The following is a 26826-nucleotide window of genomic DNA, read 5'->3' on the forward strand; positions in this document are numbered from 1 at the left end:
CTTTTGAGAAAAGGATAATGAAATTGTGAAATAATCTCCAATTTCAAATTTCTTCTCCAAATAACATAAGACAAATTCTGTAAATTAATATAGTACTTATCAGAATTATGCAAAGCACTTCAGACTAGCAGTAAAATATTCTCAACGCTGGTTTTCCCAAAGAAATGACTACATTTAGAATTCAATGGTAATTTATATTTTCCTCACTACTTTCATAAATCCAAAAGCCCACAAAGGATAGCTTTAAAGACTTTTTCAATTATATAAGGAACACAAATGAACTGGATATATGAATATATTTTTTCAATGATCTAAACAAATGCATACCTTAAGAATTTAATCATAGTTCTTACAAGTTAGAATGAAAAGTGTCAATGAATATTTACGGTATGAAAGCCAATTCATAGATCATTTTAGTCAGTTCAGAATATGTTGGAAGTAGATAGAAGAGCAATAATAAAGAGATGAGCATTTTAATTTTTCTTTTCCTATACATAACTGGACTCATTTTCGGTTTCTACAGAACCAAATTTTAAAAATATATAATCAAGGAAAATGAAATAAAGAGGAAGGTCCCTATTCATAAACATGAAGAATTAAATTATATTAGTGTAAATTTCTGCTACATTAAAAAAAACTGTAGCAAACTGTTAAAGGTGAAGGCAAATGTCTATTTCTACCAGCGTTCCAGGATTGTAACAAACTACAGTGGTACCTCAGTACTTATTGTTAACTCGTTCCAGAACTCATGACGAGTACCGAAACCAACGTGTACTGAACGATGAAGCCTTTTCTCTTGCGGGGCAGTGTCCTGACTCAAACACGTGCAACGAGACCCGACCAAGTGCTGAAACATTTTCTTCTCATCAAAATACAACAAGTAAAAGGTTTGACAAGTTCTGAAACCGACAAGTACCGAGGTACAACTGTATTCATAGGATAAACTTGAATCAGCATATATTGTAAATATAAAAATGAAGAAATTTATTTCAGAAGAAAATAAAGATTTCTATATCCAACTCATTCCTTTTATGAATTTTTTTTTTTTAGTTTTTTAAATTTATTGAATTTAGAGAGAGGAAGGGTGAGAGGGAGAGAAACATCGACCCACGGCTCCATCCCCACCCATGCACCCACTGGCCAACTCCCATATGCACTCTGACTGGGAATTGAACCCGCAACCCCTGCACATCAGGACAACACTCAAACCGACTGAGCCACCCAGCCAAGGTTTATTTTATAACTCTTTAAGTGATCTTTAGGACTTCCTTACAAAGGGATATATGAATATTAAGACTGACTCATTTTTTTACATTTTTAATAAGATCCCTGGATAACCATCAAACCAAATTTTCAGAAGCATTCATCTATTGTATACATATTATTTTATGTTTTTGTGATTTGAACTTTATATCATTTTCAAAGCAAAATTATTTTTGAGAGCAAAATACTAATGCCCAAATTGAACAACAGTTCTTTCTCAAGAACTGTTCAACCTTTTAATGCCTGAAGACTAAGTTCCAGAAAGTTCCTCTCAAATTAACTTCAGCTGCCAAATAGCTTTTCATATGAAATAACAAAAGTATCGGTAAAGCCCCTATATGAACTAGAACTATAATATGTAGATCACCTTAGCTCTGTTAGTGCTATTAGAAACTGATGAATTATTTCATAAAATACATATCCAATTATCATGGAATAATTTTAAATCTCTATAAAACAATAATCTGAATTATTGTTCCAATGACTACATACTTTTTCTGAACTCCATTTTCTTCCACTCAGAGATTTCCAAGAAAAAACTACAAAGTGATTATTTATATACCAAAATCCAGATTTGTCCCTCTTTCAGCAGGCTGTCTAATATACATAGACTGAGTTTAAAAAAGAGGCTATAAGCAGTCAAGGGTATTTTGCTTTGATATACCAAAACTGGCAAAGGTTAAATTTTATAGTCCGTATACTTGAGAATTGCCGTAATTAACCAAATAAATTATCAGGTAATATTCTGGGCACAATACTTCACTTTGGGAAAGCTAAAGAGCTAGAGAACGCTGTGTTGGCTCTGCTATCTGAACAAAAGCATTTCAACAAATGAACTACTACTAAACTAAAATGTCAGTGATCAGTTTGAAGTCCCTCTAGTGTTCAACCATTTAAATTAACGGTCTTAGTATGGTAAAGATTGCTACATATTTATTTCATAACTACTAAATCTGTCCCACATATTAAATAAAAATGGATTTAATAAACATAAAAGGTGTAAAAACAAATCAGCAAATCTTAAATTTTTCCCTGTAAATCATTCAAGAGTCAGAAAGAAAGAATAAATCCAAAACTACTTCCCACTCCAAGGCTGATCATCAAGCACCCAGTACGGTGCCCAGCACACAGCAAGTGAAGTATAAATATTTGATTATTCTCTGCTTTCTAGTTTCAACATATAAGGATTTCAAACAATCATTTATTCCTAGTTTATTGTACTATAAAAATAGGCACAATATGCATAAACAAAAACTATTCTGCACATAAAAAACAAACACGGAAAGGAAAATAGGCTTAATATGGCATGAAACATGAAATTGGAACAGTAACCCTCATTAATCAAATATCATTTTCGTATCTGTATTACGTAATAGTCAACAGAAAGTCCAAAACACTCTGGTCAATTGACATTAACATATATTATATACTCAGTGCAATTTTCAAGGATTAGGTCATAATCCTTATTTGAAACAGTATAGAACATTGTTTTAATATTTTACCTTCAAATCCCTTTAGCAGCAAAGGCACAGATACTATCGATCACCCTTGCACAGCCAAAGCCAGAAAATGGTCAACTGTAAGAGACCATTTTTTTAAATCAATTGCCTATATAATTTAATTAACATGATGCTGATAATGCCAGGTGGAAAAGGATTCAAATTTTAACTACAGGTAGAAGTTATGACCAAAACTATGACTTGTAAAATAAATTGATGAAGATTTATATATTTTGACAGTGGAGTTCATTAAAGGAAAAGTATGACTACGAGCTTTTCATCTTCACTTCATGTTATTATCATAAAATAAAGCTATAATTCCCATACTATAGAGAAGAACAAAAGATGAGCTAATCTAAATGACTTTTCTATGATGACATATTGCAGGAAGAGGCACTGTATGAACATTCCATTTTATTTTTAGTTTACTTACCATACTACAGGTGTTTACCTCTCCAAAGGTAAAAGGTAACAAACGAATGGTAAAGTCCTTCCTGGCCTCTGTTCCATTTTAGATACATGATGGCGAACAGGAGAAAGTAACCCACAATCCACGACCTATCCATCTGCTGAAAGCCCGCCGAGCCACGGTCGCCAAGGGAAAAAAGAACGAGACATGGTTTCTGGGCACGAAGGCATGATTCACTAATGATGGAGGGACTCTTCAAGCATCTTCTGGGAGACACAACTGCATTCAGTGTGTTACCAAAATTGCACCCAACACAGGAAATGTGAGCTACTGCAGGTATATGTGCAAAAGCATGTTTGCAAGCATCTTTGGAGGGACAGATTAACTTTGTAACAGTCTTTGAAAATGCCATTTTAAAATTACAGAACTTGCAAAGTATTAACATGCTATCTTAAATATTTAGGAAGCAGATGAAAACAAAAGGCTATCTGTAAGCAACAGAACAAAAAAAGGATACTAACACTAAAAAATGTCTATTAATGAAATGTCTATTTCATTGAAACTGTTTGCTTAAATCATACACTAACTCATTCTATCATGTGGTGTATTTAGCCATGATATTTAAGTTAGCTAGTCATTAATTTGGGATTTTAAGGTGAGAGAGAGAAAGGCCAACGGAAGCTTTCGGTCATTTGATTCTACAGTGAAACATGCAGTTCCCAGAAAGCCTCAGCTAAACAATCTCAGCTAACTGTTTATACGTAGCAAATATCAACTCTAGTGTTGGGCTAGCTATTCATAACAGAAGTAGGAAAGCCAAGGCCATTCAACCCATGATGTATTTATAAGTTAACAAGGCTTCTGACATATAAATATCGTTACACTCTTTTCCCAATAAATAGCACTCTTCCATAACCACTGTTCTACAGTACAACTAGAACACAAGCTTTTTGTCAACTGCCCAATCTATCTGCTACCTACCCAATAAAAATAATTTATGAAAAATAATTAATTTTAATAAACTTTTTAAGTTAAACTCTAGACTATAAAAAATAAGCAACTGCCAAAAAGGAAGAACATTATATTACTTCTTTTCAATATGCAGTTAAAAAGAAATCAATTCACCAAGAAAGTCTTTCAAATGTGACCAATATACTCCACTTAAAAGTCTCCTATAACAACAGGCAGTTTTCCTGTATGATCCAGAATACTGGACGGACTTCATAGTATACGCAGTAACGCTAGAATGATGATCTTTATACACACTTCCGTTACACTCATTCCCTTATTAATTAATTTATTCTACAAATACGCACAATACAATGATGGGCAAAAGTCAGATGCAGGTCCTGCCCCTCCATGCTGTTTACAGCCTGCAGGGAGCTTCCCATCAGTCTTTTCAAAAACTCTCAAAACCCCCAACTACCTATTAAATCCAAACTTCTTAGCCTAGTGTTTAAGGTCCATCACAACCAGGCGCAAATATGCATTTTCAATCAACTTCTCACCTTTAACTCTTCTCCAATAAATATTCCAAACTTTCCTATTCTATATCCTTACACATGCAATTACATACACAAAAAAATGTCCTTGCCCTGACATAGCCATATATCCAAATGCACAAATTCTACCCATTCTTTAGAGGCTCAGTTCAAGAGTCAACTTTTCCTCAAAGCTCTGCCTCCTGCTGTGTAACTTCAATCATACTGTGTGCCTGTCTTAAGATATCTGTAATGAAGCTCTGTGTACATATTCTATTTCCTTTACGGGACTGTCAGCTTCTGAAAAACAGAACATGTTTCTGATTCATTCCTCCATTCTGCATAGCACCTAACACAATGTAGGCTCAATAAATATCTGTTGAAAAATACACGATGTTACCCATGAATATAAAAGATCATAAAAGTGATAACACTTTATAAAGCTCAAAGAATGCTTTTAAAACATCCTTCATACATTGTTTTATCATAGCTACACAATACTATAAATTTAAATGTGTGGGCTCCTCAGCTGAATCAGTAACAGTACTGACCCCAAGAATCACATGAAAATATTTTTGCCCCTCCCAACAACACTGGGAAACAAGCTGGTATCTGTTCATGTCTGAACCAATCACTGATAATGGCACATTTCAGTTATTTAACCTTTTTCTGTAACATGGTATATGTTTAAGGAGGATGGGTTAAGGGACTGGGGAGCTATACATTTAAATCTGTTTGAGGGCTCAGCCTGAGTTCTTGTTAATGAAGCTTTTACTGGAGCAATGGGGGTAAATGCCCAGCCGCATCTGCTACTTAATCTAAAGCCTCTCTTTGTTGCAATCTTCATGATACCAATAATGGTGTGATAAAATTTTCCATAATAGAGTCATTGTCAATAAATGTTATTTCTTCCTTAGGAGTTGTATGTAATTTGTCCTAGGACACCAAGGCAGGAATTCTTCCAATTATTAATATCTGATGAACTACTTTTAAAATACATTTAAAATATATTGCCTGAAACTGAACTGAGAGTATCTAAATTTTTCTTTTAGACTAAATGTATTTCAATGTGAGTAACATGGAAACATCAAAATTGCTTACATTCAAACAAGTCCATGATTACCTGTGAAAAAAGTGAAATAATCTCAAAGAAGAGACCGCATCTTGATGAGGTTCATACTTCCCTTATTCAGGCAGTCATTCACAAATATTGTATTTACTTATTTCCTACTGTAAGCCTTTAAGAAGATTAGCAAAAAGTCTTATCTCCCCCCACCCAAGGCTAGCAAAGTCATAAATAAAAATAATTTGTAAAATGGAAAACATCTTACATTTGACATTACATGAAATAGGAGGAAGAAATTACTATTAACAGTTTTGTGAATGCTCTAAGCTTCATTTTACCAATGTACACATAATCTTAATTACCAACAGAAAAATACTTCACGTTCACCTAATTTTTATCTTATTCTTAATTTTTTTAAAAATCAAACTAGTTCTGACGCATGATTAACTACAAACTGCAGGGTATTATTCTACCACAATACCCTGGCAACCAACTCATATTCGGTTACACTATCCTAGCACCAAAAACAGAAAAAAGGAAAAAGAACTGATTGTGTGATCTTGTGGATACTGCAGAGGCCCTTTAGCTCAATCCTAGATGAGCCTCAAGAGGATAATGCTTATTCTGTTGCACTCACTGCCAAATCACACTATGGAAGAGCGAGGATCAAAGCAAACCCCCATTATACAAAGAGGGCATTTTATCAATGTCAGATTTATAAGAAATAGGTATGTGGCCCAGTACTTGTGGAAAATTGTTCAAAAATATTTACATAGTTGGAGCTTTAAAGAAAATTATCGAACGCTTACTAGCCATAATGATATTCAATGAGAATCTCTTCAGGTAACATCAAGACGGCAGCTCAGTCATGAAATACTTTTAGTAACAAAATCCAATTTTGTAATTATCTAGTGCTTAACACAAATTCCTAAGCTGTTGAGATCTTTTGGGAAAGGGAAGAAGTATATTTATGTATTTCTACCATTAAAATATTTTTTAAAAGAATTAGAAAATCTTAGCTCCTAGCGATCCTCACAGCTGACTTTATGTATATCAAGTTGTACTTACTATTTCCTCAAGCACCATAAAAACAAAATAAAATGGCAACCATTTGTAAATATTAATACTTTTTTCAAACTATTCATGTAAGCTTAAACACAGACATCTATCAATCGGTTTAGTCTACTGCACTTTAAATAGGTCCAAAAGTCACGCAATTTAACTAAATGATGGTCTCAACAACCACCTCCTGCTTAGCCCAACAGTTACCCTGTTCTTTTACTATATATTGTTGATTTTTAAAGACCTAGGACTATGATAATAGATCTATCAAAAGAGAAAAAAAGAACTCTAATAACAAATATGTAATTCTAGCTTTTCAGTTACCTCAACAAGATACTTTATAAAGGCAAATGCTAATTTCATATTGTTTAAATATCAAATGTATTTATGTGATTTTTACAACTCCAAAACTACTTTTATTTATTTTATTCTTACTTTCCCATTTTCAACTTGGTGTGCTCAGTTCAGAGATCTAGACACTGGAATCAACACGTGCCAAAGGTCACAGAAAACATTTAAGATCAAAAAAAAGGTAAGTCCTCTGTTCGGAATTATTCAAGCCAGTGTTCTTTCTCTAAGTACTGAATATACATTTGATTTGATATTAATAGAATTAAAAGTTACGTGGGTGGTATTTTTCAAAGGTTTGGTAAAGTTACCGTTTCATGGTACATATAGCTTCGTAGGCAATAATGGTTTCGATTTAGAAGGGTACCAAGTATTGGTTTGGGTTCTACAATTACTGGTGACATACTAGTCAGTAACTTTTTCTAAGCTTCAGTGTGCGCCTTTGGTTATGTGCTATTTACAAGAGTATAAATGGGAGTGGACACTCATTGAGTCCTCTCAGTGATGACCCACAAGAGCATTCCAATCTTTTTCCTTCCTTAAAAAATCCAGTTTTATTTAAGGGACCTTTTATTTCACTTCCTATAAAAAATGCTCTACACAGTAAGGTTGATCTGATGCTTCCTGAATATGTCAGCAATAAATGTGCTTGTAAATTTTGTAGCAAAAGGTGTTTTTCTATGTATATGCAATTTTACATCTCTTCCACATTCAATTTAATGTTCATTTATTTTCTTGAATTGATTAGACCCTTAATTTTTACTAATACCTACACATTTTCTCCAGTTTATTACATTCAGATTCTTACATCAACCTCTCTGGATGAGATAAACAAAGAAATTTTTTTACTGGAAAAAGAAGTCTTTATATCACTTTCATGTACAGGAATCTCTTCTAAATCTTGAAATTATCTATTACAGAACAAGATTCTGAAATAAAATATTCAGAAACAAGGGAAGGAAGAATCAAACAAGCTATCCTTAAAATTGCTAAACTAAATACCTACATTTCAGTCACAATGTAGCTAACCCTATAATTATTTACAGATCAAGGAAAACAAACTGTACTACACCAAATAACAGATTACCTAGTTTTAAGTTAATTTTCAACACTGGCTGCTCCATTAATGGGGATTTTACTCGGGTTTACTTTATACAAATAGGTAACTTTATATCAACACAAAAATATTAGACCATAATTCCTATACTTAACCAAAACTTAAATCTCTCCCACCAATCAACAATGATTAGATTTAACTCTTCCCTAAAGCAATGATCTTTAAATTATAATTTTTTACCAACTGTTTAATTTTCATTTCATTAGAACATAAGCCCTTTTACATGCTATTTCACCACAATTTCAGTATAAATGTCTCATTTTTCACAGAAAAAAACTAATTACATGGTTCAGTAAGTTGCCTGTGGTAATACATTGATTTTATTTACATCCAAAAGTTAAATTTGAGCTTGTTCTCTCAATTTCAAGCACATTTAGCTTAATAATTCCATCTAATCCATTAAGATATTTTTTCTAGACATTACTTTCATTGAATTTATTGGGGTTACACTGGTTAATAAATAATCCATTAGATCTTTTTCTATTCTTCATTTGAGAGAATTCTGAAGTCATTATGATCCAAGTATTATTTTACAATATAAATTTTTTGCTTACTGAAGTCTTAATAAGTATTTCGTTTTCTCCTTTAAGGATATAATTTATAATTTTTTATTAAATCTACTATTTCAGTAAACATGGATTATAATCATTTGGATAATCATCACAATGTTTTATAGCTTTAGCAAGCTAATTCTTTCAAACTATACACAGAAAATAATAGAACACAGTATAGTAGTCATTTTAAAAATTGAAAATTTATATGAAGGCTAGAATAATTTAGATCCCAGTAAAAACAAGGAGTACTTACTTTATAAACTATTTAGAACTAGCTACCGTTTTCCACTGAGCACATTTTCCCTAAAAGTGCTTGTTTCTCATGAAATACAAATGTATTTTTCTACGATTACCCACAAAGCAAATATGAAATTTAAAGTAAAATTTACTTCACAGCTGCATTGTGTGAATAATCTCAAGGGTTATTAATTCCACCCTGGCTGGTGTGGCTCAATGAATTGAGTGCCAGCCTGCAGACCAAAGGGTTGCTGGTTCAATTCCCGGTCAGGGCACACACCAGGGTTGTGGGTCAGGTCCCCAGTTGGGGGCGTGTGGGAGGCAATTGATCTCTGTTTCTCGCTTACATCAATGTTTCTCTCCCTCTCTTTCTCCCCCACTTCCTCTCTCTCTAAAAATAAATAAGTAAAATATTTCTTTAAAGAATTCTCAATTCTATGTAAAATAACGTTAAATACATGTTGACACATAAAATACTACAACTTTAGAATGCTATAGAAAGCTATAATTCACCTGTTTCTAAAATCACTGGCATTGTATACTTGAAGAATAAATCCAACCAATGTAAAAAAGTTCTTTTCCAATTTAGTCAAGAGATTAATTTCAATAAATCATAAACTGACCAGAAATAATGAAAAAAAGATATAAAAACAGGGTGGAAAATCAGGGATCAGATTTTCTCTTTAGAAGATATATTCAAACTGAGTAACATTTTACATAGAGATAGTTTCACTCCTGTTAATTTTATATGTAAAAGGGTCGTTACTTTCACAAACAGCTATTTTTTTTCCTTTCATTTGAGAATAAACCCATTTACAATGATGATGATAATTACTTCATTTCAGTCAGAGATTACCAGAAATCACCAAAATCAACTAAAAATTCAAACTATATTAAGATACACAGTAATACAGTCCTACACACTTGTTTATAATTTCAGAAAAGTCGATGTCAACATCTCTGTTTAGTATGCTAAGCAATAAGAGGGCTATTAATTTTCAGAGTTTGACTTTACCATCAAAATTTGCCTTTGGTAGCTCTACAGTGTTTTTCTCCTCCCTTACTTTCCGGTGACTTAAGAATGAAGTCTTCATTTGATTTTTTAACTGCTTTTATAAAAGCAGACGATTCAAGACATTTTCTGTTGTTTTCAAATAGGCTCAAAGTCAGGTTTTTCCCCAAGCCAGAGTGAAAACTTGTTGGGGAGAAAGGTATTCATTCACACAAGTGTCAAAGTCCCAAGTTTACTTAAGCATTTCTAAAGTAAAAGGATAATGTTTACACTGGAGACATCTGGCAGATACTACCTTAACCAAGTAATCAGGCTTAGTAGGATCAATATCGGGACAAATTGACACGATGTGCCTCTGCTGTGATACCACAGAAAGTGCACATCACCTACTCAATATTCTTGCCAAAAATGTTTAACCTGAGTTGAATCATGAGGAAACAATCAGACAAACTCAGAATGTGGAACATTTGCTGGGACAGCTGCTCCCTTCAAATAACATCCGCATCACTGAAGGACACACACAAGACAACCTGGCAAATATCCTAAATGAGAGAAGACTAAAGATAAGACACATAAATGCAACATGTGGTCTTTGATTTCCCCAATAAGCCATAAAGGGTATGACAGGGGCAACTGAAGAAATCTGAATTTAGGCTGTATATTAGGTAATTTAATTACATCAATGTTAAGTATGATGATAGTGCAATGATTATGTAGGAAAATATCCAACATTCACATAAGAGTTAACATGTTGATGTATTTAGGGGTATGACTTAGGTCTGGAATTGCCTCAATGGTTTGGACAGAAAAAAAGCTGTATGCATATATGCATAGAAATCATTTTCAAAATAAAAAAAAATTGAGGGGAGGGAATTAGGTTCTTCCTTGAAAATATCTAAACAAAGCTTTCATCAATGCCATCATTTGAGACACATTATAATCTATACATACACATGGTAATATTAGCAAACCGGCTCTGCACTCTCTTCCCTCAGCCTCTTTCCATCCCTAAACGTCCACCTCTTCCGGAGGCTTGCAATCAGTTCAGTGGTACAAACAGTAGTGTTAGTGTCTCAAGTTGTCTTACACCGCTCGCAGTCAGAAAACCAAGTCTGTTTTTCCTTACTCCGCACTGTCTAATGCTGGTTTTGCAACAGCCCACACCTCCTGGAATAGGTGGCAGCACTTTGGAAAATGGAAAAACACAATACTTATGACTCTAGACATAACAATAAAGTATCACAACTGCCATTCTGCCTCTATAAGACAGTAAAGCTGACTCCTAAGACATCTAATACTAATATTAAACAATCATTTTTAAAGAGGTGGACAGATGTCTTACATTATAATTTAATTTGTCTTACCCAAACGAAAAGGGAAAACACATATAAATTAAATATTAAAACAAGAAACTGCATGTCTACAGCTAAATTTTTTTATAGAGCATACACAAAATACAGAATAATACAAATTTTAACTATGTTTCAATCTCCTCACATTATCAAATCATTTAGGTTTTAGTACATTTATAAGTCAACCTTCTGAGGATTATGTTGTTAGAACCATATAAGACAGATCTCATTCATTCAATCAACAAACATCATTAAGTCCAATCTACTAGACTCTATACCATACTTCTCCTGGACTGGAGACTCTTGATGACCAGAATCAAGCCATTGCCAGCCCCTAGAATCTGTGCCTGCTCAGGACTGCATATCTTTCCTACCACAGACTAACAGGCAATGGAATTATTGTCTGGTTGATTAGAAGTTAACTTAGCATCCTATGAGTATATTAATCTCTAAAATTACAACTGAAAATGTGGAAAAGAATTGCCAAGAGCCCCCACTCTTCTCGTAGGTCAGCCTCCTGCGGTCTCCTGTGCAAATGGGCTCCGTGGCCTAGCGCCCCCACCTCCCCCACCCACGATCACACACCGAGGTCCGCGAGGGGTCACCACCAAGGTTTCCACCAGTCCACAAGCAAGAGCATGGCAGTCATCCTCTCCAGCAGCTCGCTCGTGGCCGCCCACGACCCCTACCAGCACTGCCCGGACTCCACTTCCAGTAACGGCCCCTGAGGAAGTCCTCCCCCACTACCCTGGTCTTCCCAAGGCTGACCCGGGCCACTGGCGGGCGAGCTTCTTTTTCGGGAAGTCCACTCTCCCGTTCATGGCCACAGTGTTGGAGTCCCCAGAGCACTCGAAGTCTCCCCAGGCCTCCAGCAGCATGGTCACCTGTGACTAGGCTCAGGAAGCCACAAGGAAGCTGCCTGGTGGCCAGCCCGGCAACATCAACGCCGGGCCCCCATCTTAGGTGGCCACCACCAGCCATCAGATTGTCAGAGGCACCAGGCTCTTTTGAGCCCCTCCACCACCCCTCCTGTACCCCCTCCCCCCGCTCCACACCCCACCCCATAGACTAGGCAGGCTGCAGCAAGCAGAAGCAGTTGGGTTCTTTTATATCAAAACAGCAGAACAGCAAGAAGGAGGTTGAGAGAGCCCCCTCTTTACGACCCAAGCCACGTCCAAGTCTTCCTAACCCCGTGACCGTGTGCCCTGAACCCAGTGGAAGATAAACAAGCAGCCAAAAGAGAAAAAAAAAGAAATTAGTCAAGAAAGAAAAGCAAAGTTACAACTGGCAAAGACTATTAATATAAAGTTCAGTAGATAATCAATGGTATTTTTAACTTTAAATAAGTCTCTATCCTAAACAGAATGTTTAAGTTTGTAGCTCAATTTAAAATAATTTATTACAATACTAATGTCTTCCTGCTCATATTCACCTTGTATATAATTTTCCTAAGTCTTTATTTTTCTGATCAGAAACGTACAACTTATCAAATTAAGGCCAAATGCCTCACCCTTGGTTCAGTGCACCCCACACCATGCCATTCCCAGGCTCTCGGTCTCCCTAACTATGTCAGTCACACCCCAAGCCCCGGGGAAACCTGCTCTTCCCACCAGTCCTTCCCTGCTCATAGGTCCTTCATACAGACCACTTTCTCTGACTAGGGCAAGTTGCATCCCAACCTAGGAAACTCCTCCTTAGCCTATAAGCCTCACCCCAAGTCTCACCAACTCTGGACTTCCGGGTCATCTCCCTGTCCTCTGTTCCCCAAGGCTGAAACGCATGATTATGCAGGATCCCATAACGTAATGATTTATAGCTTACTCCATTGCATCGCAATTAAGGATTCATTTAGCTATGCCAATAAAATTGTGAGCTCCTTAAACATAAGGACTCATTTTACATACCCAGGACTTAACACAGGTCTTGCCAGATAGAGGCTAAATAAGATAAAGCAGAAACCAGGAAGGTTATAAACCTTGACATTAAAACTCACGGTGTTCCTGTTACAGGTTTATGGAACACTCATGCATTAGTCCTACACGTGAATGTCTGCCCATCTGGAAAGTAGTCAATCTACTATATTTCTCTTACATACTGAAGAGTGTTCTCTGCATTATAGATATCTGTGTGCTTGTCTATACCATTTTTAGACTGTAAACTTAACAAGGGGAGCAATTACATCAAACCCCTATAATGGGACCCACTGACACAGATACTCATGGGTGACACGAGAGAACACATACATGTATTTACTATTCAGCCAGTGCCCTGCTTCAACACCACCGCGTGGAAAAGGCAATAAAGTTACAAATCTACCTTACAGGGATCCAAGAGAGTCATATCATAAGTTCTGACCTCTTTATAACACAACTTAAGATTTGCTATGAAACTTTGTTTATACTGTACGTCTAGACAAATTTCATATGAGAGGGATTATCTTCAATGCTAACATTTTATTATTCCACCCAAACATTAAAACTCAAAAATATGATTACTTCCACTTCAAAGTATATAGAAATTAATATTTGACAAACATTAGCAAGCACTGAATGTTATACATAACATAGTTTTAAAAAAACAAAATGTTTTAATTTTGATGTATAATTGTCATTGTAGTACCAGCTACAATAGTTACAATTATTAACTGTTCTCTATGCTATTCTAAGTACTTTAACTTTCTTACCCTCATAACCCAATTTACAGTGAGCAAACTGAGGCACTGCTAAGTTGAATAACTTGGCCAAGTATACACAGCCAGCAAGTGTTCAAACCCAAGCTCATTCTATGCACCACAGTGCCATATAAAGAGCATTAAGTGACAGGGGCGGGCTACACGTGGGTTTTAGTCTTCTCTCAGACTGTTTCACAGGTATTTCAAGCATTTAAACAAAAAGTCTAATATTATAAAACCAATTCATGTGTGTGTCCTCAGGATTATTCTCCATAGAGATACTTCAAACATTTAAATGTAAGATGACTGCTTTGGTATTATATTTTATTGTCCTATTTTGGGTACACTGCAAAGACAAAGTAAAATGCCTAATAACATAGCCAAAAGGAATTTTAAGAAACAGTAAACTGTCCCTATAAAAAGAGAATGTTACAAATATAATGGTACCTCATGCTTAATGTTAACAGTGTTCTGCAAAAAGTTATTTTAACCAAAATGAAATTATTCTTACATATATTAGTAGAGAATGAGACAGATGCCAGAAATCCTCAATTTTATAAACAGCAATGAAAATATTCCCTTCGTATCCTTCCTTTTGTTCATGATTGCTCTACCTGTCATATTTTCCCTCACTTGAAACCAAGTTGTTTTTATGCCCTTCGTATTTCTAATTAACTTTCAAATATTTTCTAATATTAGGCTGAACCATTTTAAATTAGCATTTTTAACCACTGTTACCTACAAAATTAGATGCTTCATATGCTTCAACCTAATAATTTTCACAAATTCAACATTAAAAAGAGCAGATATACTTAAGTTATGATTGTTCCATCGATACAATACTTTCCTGGTGGTTCAAAAAGAAATAAACACTCTACAAACAGTTTTTGGACTCAATAGGAAAGAAAATTAAAATGTTATTCTCATGAGAAAATATTCACACTATATTGTTAAGGAAAAGGACTGAATTACAAAATAGTATGATACCAGTTTCATTTATGCATAAAAACACCAAATATTAAAACTGATTTAGACTTCAGGATTTCTGTTTCTTCATTCTCTCTGGCAGTTGTTATCCTAATTTTCTAATTAAAATGTAATATTTCTGTAATTTCTAAAAACGATTTAAAAAGAAGTTGATCTTTGCTTAATTCTTGACCACAAAAATACTTACTACATTAATGAATCAACATATGCAATCTAAGGTAACAATAGAACAATATAAATAACCTACACCTTTTTCTTATGCAGTAACAAACAAAGCCCATGTGAAGTAACACAGTAAGTTATTTCTAAGAATGTTGATCATGTGCTTTGTTGGTATGAATAAATAACTTTAGACGTCAACAAAATAAGCTTAATTAAAATCAGGTTTGCTTTCATCATCATTATAAAACGATAACTTGTACTGCTAACAAATAAAGACCAGATGAAAAAGCTAAAACATAAAGGATCAATGTGGAGTGGAGAAATGGAAGATTAAGAGTCAAAAAACAATCATGAAAAAAACTAAAACAAACAAATTCCACATTACAACATATGTAAAAGAATTTTACACAAAAAAAATGCATGTTTTGCTACTAAATGAACAATTACAAACATCAGAATTATCTTCTAGGAGGTATCTTACTTTTAAAATTTTGATCAATGGACTCCAGATGTTTAAAAAAGTAATTTTACCTGAGCTCCCTCCTAACTATATGAAATAAACTCTGAGCTGTATACAAGTTCTGAGATTTTGCTGATTAACCAGTTAAATTAGCAATATTACCCAGAATGGGTTCTGATATTTACAAACCAAGTACTCTAAAAAACACAGGGAGAGAAGTTTGAGGTGAACAGACAAATGGCCAGGAAGTAAACAGCTCAGTGAGTCCACTGTGGTTTACTGCCCTCTGGCTGTTGTGGCAGGAGGTATCACAGATACAGTGGCTGCCAGGAAAAGCTGGGAAGGTGTCAGGCAGAAGTCAGCAGAAAATCCTTTAGGCAAATTTAGAAGACTTAGGAGAGCCTCTCAATATGCAAGAGTGAGTTTTACTCCTTCCTTAAAAAAAATTTAAACATATCAACTAGCTAAACATTCCAAACACTATCTGAAATTTTCAAGCACAAATTTTAAAAATATAGTGGCTTGGACATAAAAAGTGGTCTAGGCAACTATAACAAAGAGTTAATGCCCTACCCTAACTAAAGATCAGAATTAGTTTTGATTCAGAAAAATTCCTTAGCATACTTGATGGTAACATTTAGGTAAAGAGGCAAAAACTTTTATCAGAAACTTAAAAATACTGATAAAATTTCCCTAGTTATAAATCTGTGGTAGACAGAAAATATAAAGCTTAGAATAATGAAACTCTTATATTAACTCAAAATGTCCAGGTATCAGACGTATCCTGAAGTTAAAAATTAGACAATAGCGGACCAAATATTTCCCGGAATCACCTAATCACATAAAAAGCGGGAACAAAACAAAGGAAAACTTGCTATGCCAGTATCAAACCAGATCCTTCATACTGATCTTTCTTCAAAATTCTAGCCAACGTCATCTCATAATTTTGTCCAATAAGGCCTGTACTAAGGTTTATTATAATTGTACAATTTTCCACCAGAATTCTGCTGGCAATGGACCACAACAGCCACAGTCCAAGGGAAAACTACTCATTTATTTCACTGACTGCTAATTACAATTCACTATCATTTTAAAACGGTGGATCCTAACTCACTTCCAACCCAACATACCCAGGAGACACAATACTCTCTTTTAATAGTAGTGGCTCACAGGGTTCTAATTTCCAGCAAGACTGGGAAAGAACAAGAGATTTTGGGGAAAAAAAATTGGGGGTGGAAAGAAGAGGGTGAGTGTAAGGATGTTCCTTTCCGAGACATACCCATTAAACACGTTGATTTTTCTTCTCAACAAGTCTTAATAACCTCTTTGGAAATTACCACTGTTCAAAAAAGATACGATGCAATTATTTTAAGGGAAAAAACACAAAACCTTACCCTGCAGTTCATGATGTATTACACCCACTAGGTTGGGTTCATCTCCCCACCAGAATATCCATAGCTCTTTGCAATCTGGTTTGACATCACGACGCCATACACACAGCAAGTTGGCTTGCAGACAGCGGATGAAACTTAACAGGATTGGGTCATCTTGGGCTGGGGCTGAAATTATGGGTCCGCAGTCCCCATGCCCTCCAAAATTGTACCTACGCCATTTGATTCCCGTGAGTTCAGCCTGCAAGAAAAACAAGACAATAACAATAGTTTTGATTTTTCTTTTTAGTTACAGAATAAAAACAGGTTTCAATACAGATCAGCAAATATGCTAAATATTTACACTACACTTAATTATAATATTTCTCCCAACGAAGAAAGTATCTCAATACTTTTTAATTTTTAAAAGGGAAAAAATTCACTTCTTCATATCAGGATTTTTCCATAGCTCTTTATATGAAAAGCAAAATACGACCAACAGACAATCATTCCCTGTTAAACCATTTTTATCTAAACTTCCACTACAAAGTTTCTATATATAAAACTGCATTCTACATTATTCCTTAGTTGATTCATTAATTATATATAAATCAGATAAGAAATTTAAAAATAAATTGAATTAGTTTCCAAGAATTTCCTCAATTTCTCCAATCTATAGTTCAAATCCTTCTTAACCAAGGAAACACCAAGAACGCAGTAAGGCCCACCGTGCTTCACTGTGCACAAATGAGGTGCTAACACACCCGATGCGATGTCATCAACAACGTACTCACGGTCGTTAACATGTAGCACACAGAAAAGCTTTGTTTCTGTAACAATTCCCTAAGGTAGCTGGTCTTTCATTTTTTAAACATACAGCATATTAAAATATGGGAATTAAGCCAGCTGAGAGAAGAACCTGTTATCTTTCTTCTATTACCTAGATCTGTTATTTTAAAAATTTCTCAAATTTTAAGTTTAAGGAACTAAACTTCAAAGATGTTTCAAAACAGAAGCAAGCTGGATTTCTTACTTAAGTAATTATAAACTACAACTATGTATTCAAAACTGAGAGTAAAATTGATTCACAATATAATTCTGTACCAAACAGTCCACATATCCCTTGCATTCAATTCTCACTCATATTCTCCTTCCCATCTGCCACCACCAAGTCTATAATTTTTTGTCAAGTTGTTCCAAAACCAAGTATCAGAGTAGAAAGATAACCATTTCTTCTACTAACATAACCCAAACAAATTTAAAGTACTAAAACAATGAATCTCTTTAACCAACACATTCAAGAAAAAAATTTCAATTTTCTTTGATTCAACAGAAGGCTTCATTTTAGAAAAAAGTGGCTCCAACTCCAAAAATAATAATATCCAAACTAAAACTACCTGAAGTTCAGAAACCTATCCTTTTACACTATGAGACATGCAAATCTAACCTTTGATGGATATTTTTAGTAAAAGTATTGGCATCAATTAGGCATTCATTATGCCACTTGGTTTCCTCTGACTATAATATAAAGCACTAGATTGACAATGCAAAAAGTTCATAAATGAACTAAATAATAAAAATAAAAAAGAAACTAATCACACCAGAAATAATTATTTTCCATAATTACATCAAAAATAATCATAAAAATCTTATTCTATGTTCTTCCTGTTTTTTCGTATATATGCATTTTTAAATTTGGATCATAATGCATGGTTTTATATCCTTTTTCAATTATTATAAATATTTTATATATTACTAATTATCCTTCAAAAACAATTTTAATGTTTGCATGACATTTTATTCACTGTTTGAAAAAAAAACAATTTATTCTATGACAACTGGACAATCATTTTTTTCACTATTAAAATTATAACTGGTGAACATCCTAGAACACTGTTATTTTCCTGATTATTTCCTTAGGAGAGATGGCTTGATGCATAATTACCAGTCAATGAATATGAATACTTAAAGATTCATAAATGAGTGCTACCATATTGCTTTTCCATTAAGAGTCCCACCAGTACAAATAACCTCCTCCCAAATTGCATATCTTTTAAAATACCTGCCAATTTAATAGAATGATATATCCTTGTACTAATTCATAGTCCTTCTTCTGCTAAGAAGAAATCATTATCACATATTTGATCAAAGGTGTAACTTTGGGCCAGCCTTCCATGGTGTGAGTCCTGGCTATGGACTTAATAGCTGTAAGCAGCAAAAATGCAAGTACCTAGCAAGCTACTTAGCCTTTGTCTCTCAGACGCCTCACTAGCAAAATGAGGGGAACAGTGTTTACAGAGTTGATTAAATGAGTCAGTATACATAAAGCACTTGGGGACAATACCTGGCCCAGGGCGAAAAACACAGATGATACTATTATCATCACTAGTAAGAGCAGAGCTCAGTAGTAGGAGGACTACTTCTCTTTAAGTCATCTGTCAACAACCTTTGTGTTTTTCTCTCATGCCAGTTCCTTTCCTTCCTCAAATAAAAGCTGACTGTGTATTTTAATCAGAAAGCCTAATATCAGTTTTTAAATAAATGTCAAACGAGGAAACCAAATAAAAAGACTAAAAGAGGGCAGCTGAAATCAGAAAAGTGAAAGACTAACTTTTCTTATTATTGCCTATGTTAATGTTCTGTGCCTCAGGGTGGTGGGGGAAGAAAGGGGAAAGGAAAGAAAAGGGGGAATAAAAACACCAATAAATATGAATTACTAATACTTATATTAACCATAATCAAAAGGTTAGAAAATAAGATATATTAGATTTAAACATCAGGTGAGACAGTCCCCAAGAAAATCTATGAACAGCAATTCAGTCACTAGAATATTTTTTCACCTGTAACATCCGGCATGGTTCAACAGACAAATATTTGGCTTTGATTCAGGAGAATGGTTTCCTAATCCTAGCACTTCCACTAACTTCCTACCAGTGCTTCTATGGTCTCAGTGGTAAAAGAAAGCCGCTGTCACCTGCTCTATCTTCTTTATGGAGTTATTCTAGCAAGTGATATAACACGAATGCAAGTGACATGACAGCATGGCTACAAACTTAACCACTCCATAGCTAATTTAGTCAAAATAACTGAAAAATGTCCAATTATTTTCAAACAATTTAGTTCTTTTACCTTAAAGCTAAAATTAAATATCATTATACTAGTGTTCACTGAAAAACATAACAATGAACCACTATTCAAGCCTAACAGAGATAACCAGGTATAAAATAAATGTTCAAATACTTAAGCTTTTAATTTTGAATTAATGGGGATAAGAGGAAAGACAACTTAGCATTACTGAAATTTGTCCAAGAAAAAAATTCCTATCATGAATCTGTACATTCAATTAGACTAAAATATGTCCTTATACACTATGATCATATTTACAATTAAAAATATTTTCAAAGATCTGCTGACCCAATTTCTGATCATTGTAAATATCTCCAAGACTCAAAATTCTTTAATAATTTCAAAATTATAAAGCAACCATTTAAAATATTTTTAGATGCAAATTATCCCCAAAATGTAGTACTTCTCATTGTCAAAGATGAACAATCCATGATTAAATTTAATGTAAGTTTAAAAGTACATGGTGTTTACTGGGGGGGGGGGAGTATGGGGGGAAAAGTGGGACAACTGTAATAGAAAAACAGTAAATAAATCAAAAATAAAAATAAATGAAAGTACATGATGTTTAAAATATAGAATCAAGGAGAAAACAGTATGCACATACATATAATAATAACCATAACCATCATTATTTCTTCAACACCAACTTAGTATCAGACACCATACTCCAGTCCTCACAAATAATTTCTAATATGAGACACCATACTAGGGTCTTCATAGATAATTTCTAAACATCACAAACAACTAAAGAAATTAGGACTCAGGTTAAATAATTCTCCCACAACCAAACAAGTAGCAAATGGCAGATCCCAAATATAACTAAATTTAAAGCATAACTGAATTTAAAGCATAAATTCTTTCCACTCCACCATGCTGCTTCATAGGGCTAACGGTAAAAATTAGCTCTAGAGGATTATAAAATAGTACAAAGAAACTGTCATCAACTCAATTTAGCAATGACAAGAGCTCTTGGCCATATTTTCTAATTTAAGTAAGTTCATAACTCTTTCTTTAGTCTTCATGAGGTATTAAGAAAACTATAATAGTATAAAGGTGCCCACACACCATCCTATGAATAGAAGAGATATTTTTATTTCACTGAGATAATTATATGCCTTCTTTTACACGCTACTGCTCTAAGGCTGTATCTACACAAGCTAACTCTTAGAGGATATGTATAACAAGCCAAGAAATAACTGTTCTAATAGCAAGAGAGACTGGGGGAAATTTTCTCAGTGACGGCTGGTATCTGTTGTAGATGTAGGTAGTCAAGTTCCTCAGAAAATTGAACTTAATTGGCAGAGACTCCCGTAGTCTAAACAAAAGGCCACTACAGTCCGTTCAGAATGGTTCAAATTAAGTAGATTACAATAGAATCAGGATAAATGCACTTTCTAACAGCATGAGTGTATTTAAAGAAAATTTATATTGATTCTTAATGCCCTCTTCTGTAGGTACTACACACAGAAAATGAGCTGATAAATTCTCCCAGCGGAGGTCATTTATTTGCACTGACCCATCACAATCAGATCCCTCACGACCAAGAGCATGTATTATACTTGCAGTGTGGCTCTCCAGAGTTAAAACTGTATTCAGAGGTCATGGAACAACAAAGGCAAACGAACAGGCTTTGATAACATGAATCCAGGGTGTAGTGCCACGGGAAGAACACTGGCTCTCCAGAGGTCAGGAGATCTCGATTCAAGTCCTGCTTTTTCAACCATTTACATATACAATGTTAGAAAATCTCCATCTCAGGGCACCTCAGCTTCCCAACCAGTAAAGCGATATGGTTGACCTAGATACTATAATGAGTTCAGGTCTCCTGGCCCAGGCTAATTACCCAACTCGCAAAGGCAACTTGTAAATGAGACTGAACCCTTATTAGATGCCTTAGAGTGATCAGCAGGAAAAGGAGGGTTATCAGAAGACATTCGAATTTTCAAGAAAGCTGAAAGAAAGATTTCTCAAACTACAGAGCAATTAGCTCAATATCATTTGGGGGCAGGAATCTACATGGCATATAGAGAGTAGGCAGATGTGATCATTCGGGGCTAACATGAGTGCATAGGAAATTCCAAGTCTGCCTCACCTCACTTCCTCCTATGATAGGATTACAACTCTAGTAGATCAGAGAAAACATACAATAAACATTTTAAGTCACCTCTTAACTCAATTCATAGGAGGGAGGTTAAGTCAGGATAACAGAAAACTTCTGTTAAAACATAACTAATTAGCTCCAGGTAAAGACAGCAGAGTAAACACACACATCTGCTTTTGCTCTCACTTAAATCCCGCTAAAAGACATCAGTAAAAAAGTTTGCGTTTTGTTTTTGTTTTCCTTTCTTAAGTTATAAAATCATAACGGTAGGCAGGAAAGGAGATGAGAGCATCAACATTTCAAGATTTTGAAAGCTAAGAAGTAGATACTCAAGAGGTAAAGACACTTACAATACTTGAGAAAGCTGAATCCTAGCTATGCAGAAAGCAAAGAAATGACCCAATTTACACAAAAGCCCCCCAGCCTCAGGAATTATAAATACAGATACCTGTGGAAGCAGGGTTGAAAGGCAGAGAGGAGATAAAGTAAGGAAAACCGGGTGAAAGCCTGCTTAGAAGGAACTCGGAACCCAGGTACCCTCCCCACTGCCTGCCCTTTACCCAGCAAATAATTTACAATAATATTCTTAAAAAGATAAAATAGTGCAACCATTAAAAAGGGTATTCTTGCCTGGCTGGCATGGCTCAGTGGACTGAGCACCAGCCTGCAAACCGGAGGGTCCCTGGTTCAGTTCCCAGTCAGGGCACGTGCCTGGGTTGCAGGCCGGGTTCCCAGTTGGGGGCACATGAGAGGCAACCATACACTGATGTTTCTCTCCCTCTTTCTCTCTCCCCTCCCCTCTCTCTAAAAATAAATAAATAAAATCTTTTAAAAGGGGGGTAGGGGGTATTCTCTGGGTCCAGGAGAACAGAGCATGTCTGGAGAGGGAGACACAGGCATAACCGAAAGCTGGGAACCAGAGTAAAAGCAGTGCATTACGTGAGCTCGTACAGAGTGAAGGTCAAAACACCACCCTCTCCCACCATCTCCCTCTAAGCACCCAGAAAGCTGGCAGCCAGTCTTTCGTCCCCGGAAAGGAGTGCGGAAAAGTCTTTTCTGGGTTATCTAACCAGCTCAGGATAAAAGACCTCAAGATACTGACATCAGGGGTTCCTCAAGTAAGGAGCCCACACAGATCAAAGTGCACAGCAAACAAATGCCATTCATATAATCAGAACTTCCAAGTCGTTTTTAGTCCACCATTCCTAAACATGAATAGACAAGCAGGAATTACTAAATGGTTAAGGGAAACCACTGAGGAATTATGGAGACAAAAACAAGTAGAAAAGTAACTTGAAGGAAACAGACTATATTGGGAGAAGAAAACTTTTTTAAAACTATCAATATTCTCAAAGAGATAAAATAGTAACCATTAAAAAAGAACAGGTTGCTATTTCAGAAAAGAACAGAGAACTAAAATGAGCGCTATTAGAAATTTTAAAACAATGATGCCAAAAATGATAAAATTCAATAGAAGCGCTGGAAGATAAGGTTTTGGAAATGGCTCAGAAAGCAAAGCAAATAACCAAAAATAAAAAATGGGGGTTGGGGTATAAAATTAGAGTGGCCCAGGAAGTTCAAAACCAAATAACAAGAGCTTTCAGAAAAAAGAAAGTACAGAAAGTGAAAAAGAAAATGACTGATAAAATAATTCGTGAAAATTTTCCAGAAAAAAGAATATGAATTTCTAGATTGAAAGAACTCTCTGGGTTTCCAGAACAATACACTAAAAAAGACTCACATAAGGCATTATTATTATAAATTTTCAACACAGTGCAGAGAAGGTCCTCCAAGCTTCCAGAAGGCAACAGTGCCGTAACTCCAAAATTCTAAAGGAAAATTATTTCAAACTAAATATGTATAGAAGTAGAATTGATAACTTTTAAATATGCAAGGTCTTTAAATAAAAATGTCCTCTTTACCAGGAAGCTACTGGAGGTAGGCCCTACCAAAAGGAGAAATTAACCAAGTAAGAAGCCATGAGATACGATTTAGAAAATATATCCAACGCTGGAGGGAGAAAAAAAGATCCCTAAGATTACAGAGAATAATTACATGATTCTAGGTTGTCCATGCACCAGTGTAGAGGGGAACCAATCCAGATTATGACAGATCAGAAGACTCCAAGAAAAACTCTGCCATTAGAAAATGAAACTGAGAAAACACCTGACCTCTGAAAGTCTTAAAAGGAGATTCAGGCAATAGGCAAAAAGTCTAAGGATAAATTCGTTAAAAATACATAGGAAAGTAAACAGTTAAAAAAAGAAGACGACGAAGATAATTACCATGTTCAAGTAACACAAAATGAAAAGGTAAAGTTTACATAATCAAATGAATGTTAACACTGAATATAGAAAAATTACTATATAACTATTTTGGTAAAATGGAAGGATAGAAAAGGTATGTTTGCTTTGTAGGAGACAGAGTGAGCTAAATCCTTATCTTCAAAAATGGGAAATCCAAAATTTAGAAACTTAAAAATAACTCTCTAAGTTTTAGTGTTTAGAAACATTTAAGTAAGCATCAAGATAATCAACAAAAGGAGGTGAAAATATTTGTGTCTGAAGGAGGTAAAGTAGAGGCCAGAAGCAGGGGACTTCTATTAGCTGTAAACCTTGCAGAACTATTCGATTCTTTAACTCTGTAAGAGTACACTCTGATTTTGAAAAACAAAAGTAAAACAAAACTGATCAAAATGTGGTAACAAAATACATTTAATGCATACAAAAAAATACTACTAATGTGGAGCATTCACACCATTTTATAGATTGATTCTAGAGAAATTCCTAAGCTTAAGAGCAAGGTAGTATTCCATAAATTGTGTTGCGAAAGCCAAAAGGTTATTTACCATGTGTCAAAATAGTGTGGTTGCTGCTGTCTGTTTCTTTTCTCCTTTTTTGGACTATTAAAACTCCAGCTGCGCAGGGACATACTTCCAGCTTCATGCTCCCTCCCACCCAGCTCTGCTCAAATGCGTCCATAGCTAAGGGATGTAATAGGGATTCCCTCTGCGGAGGGGCTGAGGTCAACAGGACATCCAGCCTCTCAGGCAGCTCTCATCAACATGGTCTTTCATGCTGTGAGAAATGCAATGTGATGACTCTCCATGCAATGAAGTTGAATATCAAACATGCTAACGTGTACACACGTGTGTATATGTACACATGCATTGTGCATGCATACACATACATGTGCATGCACATATACATGCTTGCTGAATAATAGCTTTTTTCCTTGGTGTAATTTTCCTTTCAGCCCTCAGTTTACTAATATTCATGTAACAACATAAAGATAAAAATAGGAAACTGGTTTAACGAAAGGATGAGTGAAAGAGGCTCAGAGGTTTTATTTGACAACACAACTAAACAGTATGAAGTAACTACTACAAATGTTACTGCTATCTTAAGCTACGCTAACAAAAGTACAGCACCTAGATTCTACACAAAAGATCTTACTTATGAAGTCATTAGTTAATATCACTTTCTGCTCCTAGCTTCATACTTTGAGAGGAATCTAGATACAGGGAAACACATTAATGGATGAAGGACTAGGTGAGCGAGGGAGCCTGAACAAAGCATTCGGCTACAGGCTGTAAGGTTTCATGTTCAATCCTTTCAAGCAAAGAAACATGACAGCAAAAATAAAACAAAAGCATAAAGCCACAGCTGAATTAACTGAATGAATTTAATACAGAATTGAGAAGATTCTGAAGTAATTTGAAAATTCTTCAGTTCTATGAAAGACTGGGAAGTGGAAGATGAAACTGATTTGCTCAAACCAGACCCAAATGGTAGAAGAGAATCAAACGGGAAACCGATTATTAGAACAACAGGGAGGGCTCCCTTGAGAAAGAACCCCTGAGGTCCCTGAGAATCACAGATATGGGGGGTTAAGGAGATGCTGGTCAATACCTGATGTGGCTTCAAACATCAAGATTCATTCAAAACTGTGATTTATACGCTGGCCACTCGTTTCTGTAAATAAAGCTTTGTGAGTACACAACTGCACCCACTTCCTTACACATCGCCTGTGTCTGCTTGCATGCCACACCCACAGAGTTGAGAGGGTGCAACTAAGGCTGCGCGACCCACAAGGAAATAATTATTCCTTGGTTTTAAAAGAAGACGTTTTCTGGCCCCTGAACTAGGATAATGAACATAGGCAAATACAACATTTAAACTATAAATAAAAAGCACCAGAACTGCCCTCCCACCATAAACTAAGAAATTAGACAAAAATATAAAATAACTGTTTTCAGATACCAGACAACAGGCAGCAGAGAGCTGGGTCCCTGACACAGCTGAATTCTGTGAGAGCAGGTCACTAGAAAGGAGAGCTATACAGAAAGAGCTCCAGAGATCTGATAGGGGTTCTTTTTGAGACTGTTCTTAGAATAAATGCACATTCGAACAATAAAATTCAATGGGGCCAGGCAAAGAAAGGCTAGAGAGCTATTGTTCTAACAGCTCACACAAAGCTGACAGACAAGTCTAGTTCTGAAAAGTCAAGAGTGAAAAAACATTGTTATATACCTTGAGCACCAAATAGA

General features: G+C 35.2%; 1 protein-coding gene and 1 pseudogene across 2 annotated transcripts in view; one reads left to right on the forward strand and one right to left on the reverse strand.

Annotated features, from left to right (window-relative positions):
• MED13L (mediator complex subunit 13L) overlaps positions 1-26826 on the reverse strand; it is a 244806-nt gene that overhangs the window by 192669 nt on the left and 25311 nt on the right. For both annotated transcript variants that reach the window (XM_090290784.1, XM_090290783.1), the window contains exon 2: positions 17075-17312. In XM_090290784.1, coding sequence (XP_090146910.1) covers positions 17075-17312 — 238 coding nt within the window. The remainder of the gene's footprint in view (positions 1-17074; positions 17313-26826) is intronic.
• Positions 12039-12363, forward strand: LOC149996857 (pancreatic progenitor cell differentiation and proliferation factor pseudogene; annotated as a pseudogene).

The sequence above is a fragment of the Furipterus horrens genome, unplaced genomic scaffold (assembly GCF_987537825.1).
Source record: "Furipterus horrens unplaced genomic scaffold, mFurHor1.1.pri manual_scaffold_11, whole genome shotgun sequence".
Classification (NCBI taxonomy): Eukaryota; Metazoa; Chordata; class Mammalia; order Chiroptera; family Furipteridae; genus Furipterus; species Furipterus horrens.